The sequence below is a fragment of the Gavialis gangeticus genome, unplaced genomic scaffold (assembly GCF_001723915.1).
Source record: "Gavialis gangeticus isolate Ggan-Ray unplaced genomic scaffold, GavGan_comp1, whole genome shotgun sequence".
NCBI classification, from domain to species: Eukaryota; Metazoa; Chordata; order Crocodylia; family Gavialidae; genus Gavialis; species Gavialis gangeticus.
Window position 1 is genome coordinate 14786531 of NW_017729019.1, and position 2775 is coordinate 14789305.

Here is a 2775-nt window from a genome sequence, read left to right on the forward strand (position 1 = left end):
GGTTGTCATAGAACACCGTGATTCCAGAGTTGCTCTGTTTTTGTTAGGTCTTGATACTGGAGCACTTGAGCATCAGCTCTATAGTAATGTACATGTATCTTGACAGTGAAGTGCAGTAACGATTCCTTTAACTTTCAGTCTGGTAAAGGTGATAGTAACTTATCAAACAAAACGCTATAGGCCCAGTGTAGAATTGAGTGGCTTAAAAACAGACCTTGTTTACAGTAAACTAGCAGTAAAGCATCTATCTTGTTAGATCAAACTAATCATTGTATTCTCTGCAGATGTTGATGCCCAAAAAGAACAGAATTGCCATCTACGAACTCCTTTTTAAGGAGGGGGTGATGGTGGCGAAGAAAGATGTCCACATGCCTAAGCACCCAGAGCTGGCTGACAAGAATGTGCCCAATCTCCATGTCATGAAAGCCATGCAGGTAGGGGAATTATGGGTGTAAAATTTAATACTGAACTGTGGGCCAGCACAAAAGTTACAGCTAGCTTACATGAAGCTTGTGTCATATATTAGTGTAAATGCTGGCACTTCTTCTGGTGTTGAAGGAACAGCCGTTTCAGGGGATTTTTTTTTTCCCTTTTTCCAAGTTATAGTGCTTCTGTTAACTTCATCCGTCATTCACAAACTGTTGGAAGTTGCTGTATTGCTTAATATACAGTTTGATAGTCCTCTTTCTGAAACGCATTCCTTTTTTAGCCTTTTCAGTCCATCTTTCATGCAATGTGAGTAGTTAATATGTGGATGATACTATGGCTTAGCTTGTATAAATACACTTGAGCTATTCTAGTATTCAGTCTTGCATTTGTGCCCTGCGAGCTACTGCAGTGTTATAGCCTGGTGTTTTTATGCTGGTATTTAATGGAGATGTTAAATGATGGTTGTGATCAAATGCTGCATAGTCTCCTTTAGATAGCTGCAAAATGACTAATGAGTATTTCTCTTTTAGTCGCTGAAATCTCGTGGCTATGTGAAGGAGCAGTTTGCTTGGAGGCATTTCTACTGGTATCTGACCAATGAGGGCATCCAGTACTTGCGTGATTATCTCCATCTGCCCCCTGAGATTGTGCCTGCAACCCTGCGGCGCAGCCGCCCTGAGACGGGCAGACCACGACCCAAAGGTAAGCAGAAATTAAGACAACTTCCATGGCATAGCTGGGTGGCTGATAAATCTGTGGGGTAGAGGGTAGAACAGTGTAACGGAGTACAGCTTGCTAGACATACTCCTTTCATGGTAGATGCTTAGCTGAACACACGCTCTGTGACCAAAGGGCTGTTGAATGTGTTCAGGAATAGAGAGATTACATTGCCTCTGTGTTTAATACTGCCCTAACTGCTACTGAAATATTGTTTGCAATTCTGGTGTCAACAGTTCAAGAAGGACATTGGAAAAAATCAAGACTGTTCAGAAAAGAACCATGAGAATGATTAAGGGATTAGCCAAATTGCTTTCTTGGGGCACTTAAAGAGATGAATCAATTTAGCTGATCAGGGGGAAGGTTAGGGAGTGATTTGACTTGTCTAAAGTAGTACCTCTTTGGGCAGTCAGAATTTGCTTGCTCCAAGTCTAATGAGCTGCAGCTCGTTACATTTTTTTGCCAGAAACAAAACCCATCGTCTTTTTAAGTGCGAGGGTGACTTGTGGAACAACTTAACAGTTATTGCAGTGGAAATTTTAAAATCAAGATGGGCTGTTTTTTCCCTGAAGTTGCCATGGTTCAAAGAGGAAATAATTTAGGGAAGTTGTCTGACTTGGTAGAGTGGAGACCATGCTAAACAATGACTGCAGGCTCTTTTGACCTCAAATTTGTTATTTGAACAGTCCTAATAGGTAACTGTGTGATGCCAACTGAAGGCATTTGAGATGATTCCCTGTCAGAACTGCATCCTGTTCACTATAGCATTTAATATCTTTTTATCTAGTTTGCACAGTTTTCCAACTTGGCCTCCTTCTCAAAGGGCCATGTAGAGGATAATATTCTTCCTTCAGGTTCAAAGAATTTTATTTTCAGAGTGTGACTTAGTAAAGTAAGACAACAGCCAGTTGTTTTCTAAAAGTACCTGTTCATTGCTACTCTTAGCAAAGGGGGGCCCTTAACACTTGTCCATATCATCAAGGTTTGGAGGCATAAATCTTGTTTCTCTTATTGTTCCTTGGGCTTGGGAAGATAAACTTCCATTTAGAACACTGTCATCCTCAAAAGTTACAGGTGAAGGTTGTGGAGATGCTAATCATTCCATATTATATTAGTTTTCTGCAAGGTTTTACATGCACTAGTCATCCTCTCTTCATTGCTTCCTTTAAATAGTCAAAGTAAGTTGCTGAAGAGGTAATGTTATTTGGGTACTGATGATTATTAGGCAGAATAATTTGTCTTGTTAAGAGGTTTGCTTGGCTTTAACTTTGCGTTCTCTTAATGGTCCTAGTTTCATGCTCTCACAGATATGTGTAGTATTATTTGTATGCTGTAAATTGCTTATGAGACATTCCCCCAAACTTGATTCCTCATTTGAGGTCTTGTATTTCTCTCACTGATTCAGTGTGTGCTGGGAAGACAGCACTTGTTCTTGGCAAACGATCAGTCTTAAACATCTTGTTGAGCCCATTGATGCTGCTGTGTTGGCGAACATACAACTTACAAATTTTGTGGTGTCGAGGACGTTCCATTTTGCACATTGCTTCCCTTCAATATTTTGTGATCAGCAGTGGCCAAAACTTTCGCATCAGCAGCAAAACAAATATGACAAATATGAAGAAATCTACA

At 40.3% G+C, this 2775-nt stretch overlaps 1 protein-coding gene across 1 annotated transcript in view; it reads left to right on the forward strand.

The window, feature by feature from the left end:
• Positions 1-249: 249 nt before the first annotated feature.
• RPS10 (ribosomal protein S10) overlaps positions 250-2775 on the forward strand; it is a 7322-nt gene continuing 4796 nt past the window's right edge. The window contains exons 1-2 of the mRNA XM_019514173.1: positions 250-434; positions 960-1131. Of these exons, the coding sequence (XP_019369718.1) occupies positions 285-434; positions 960-1131 (322 nt within the window). The 5' untranslated portion in view covers positions 250-284. The remainder of the gene's footprint in view (positions 435-959; positions 1132-2775) is intronic.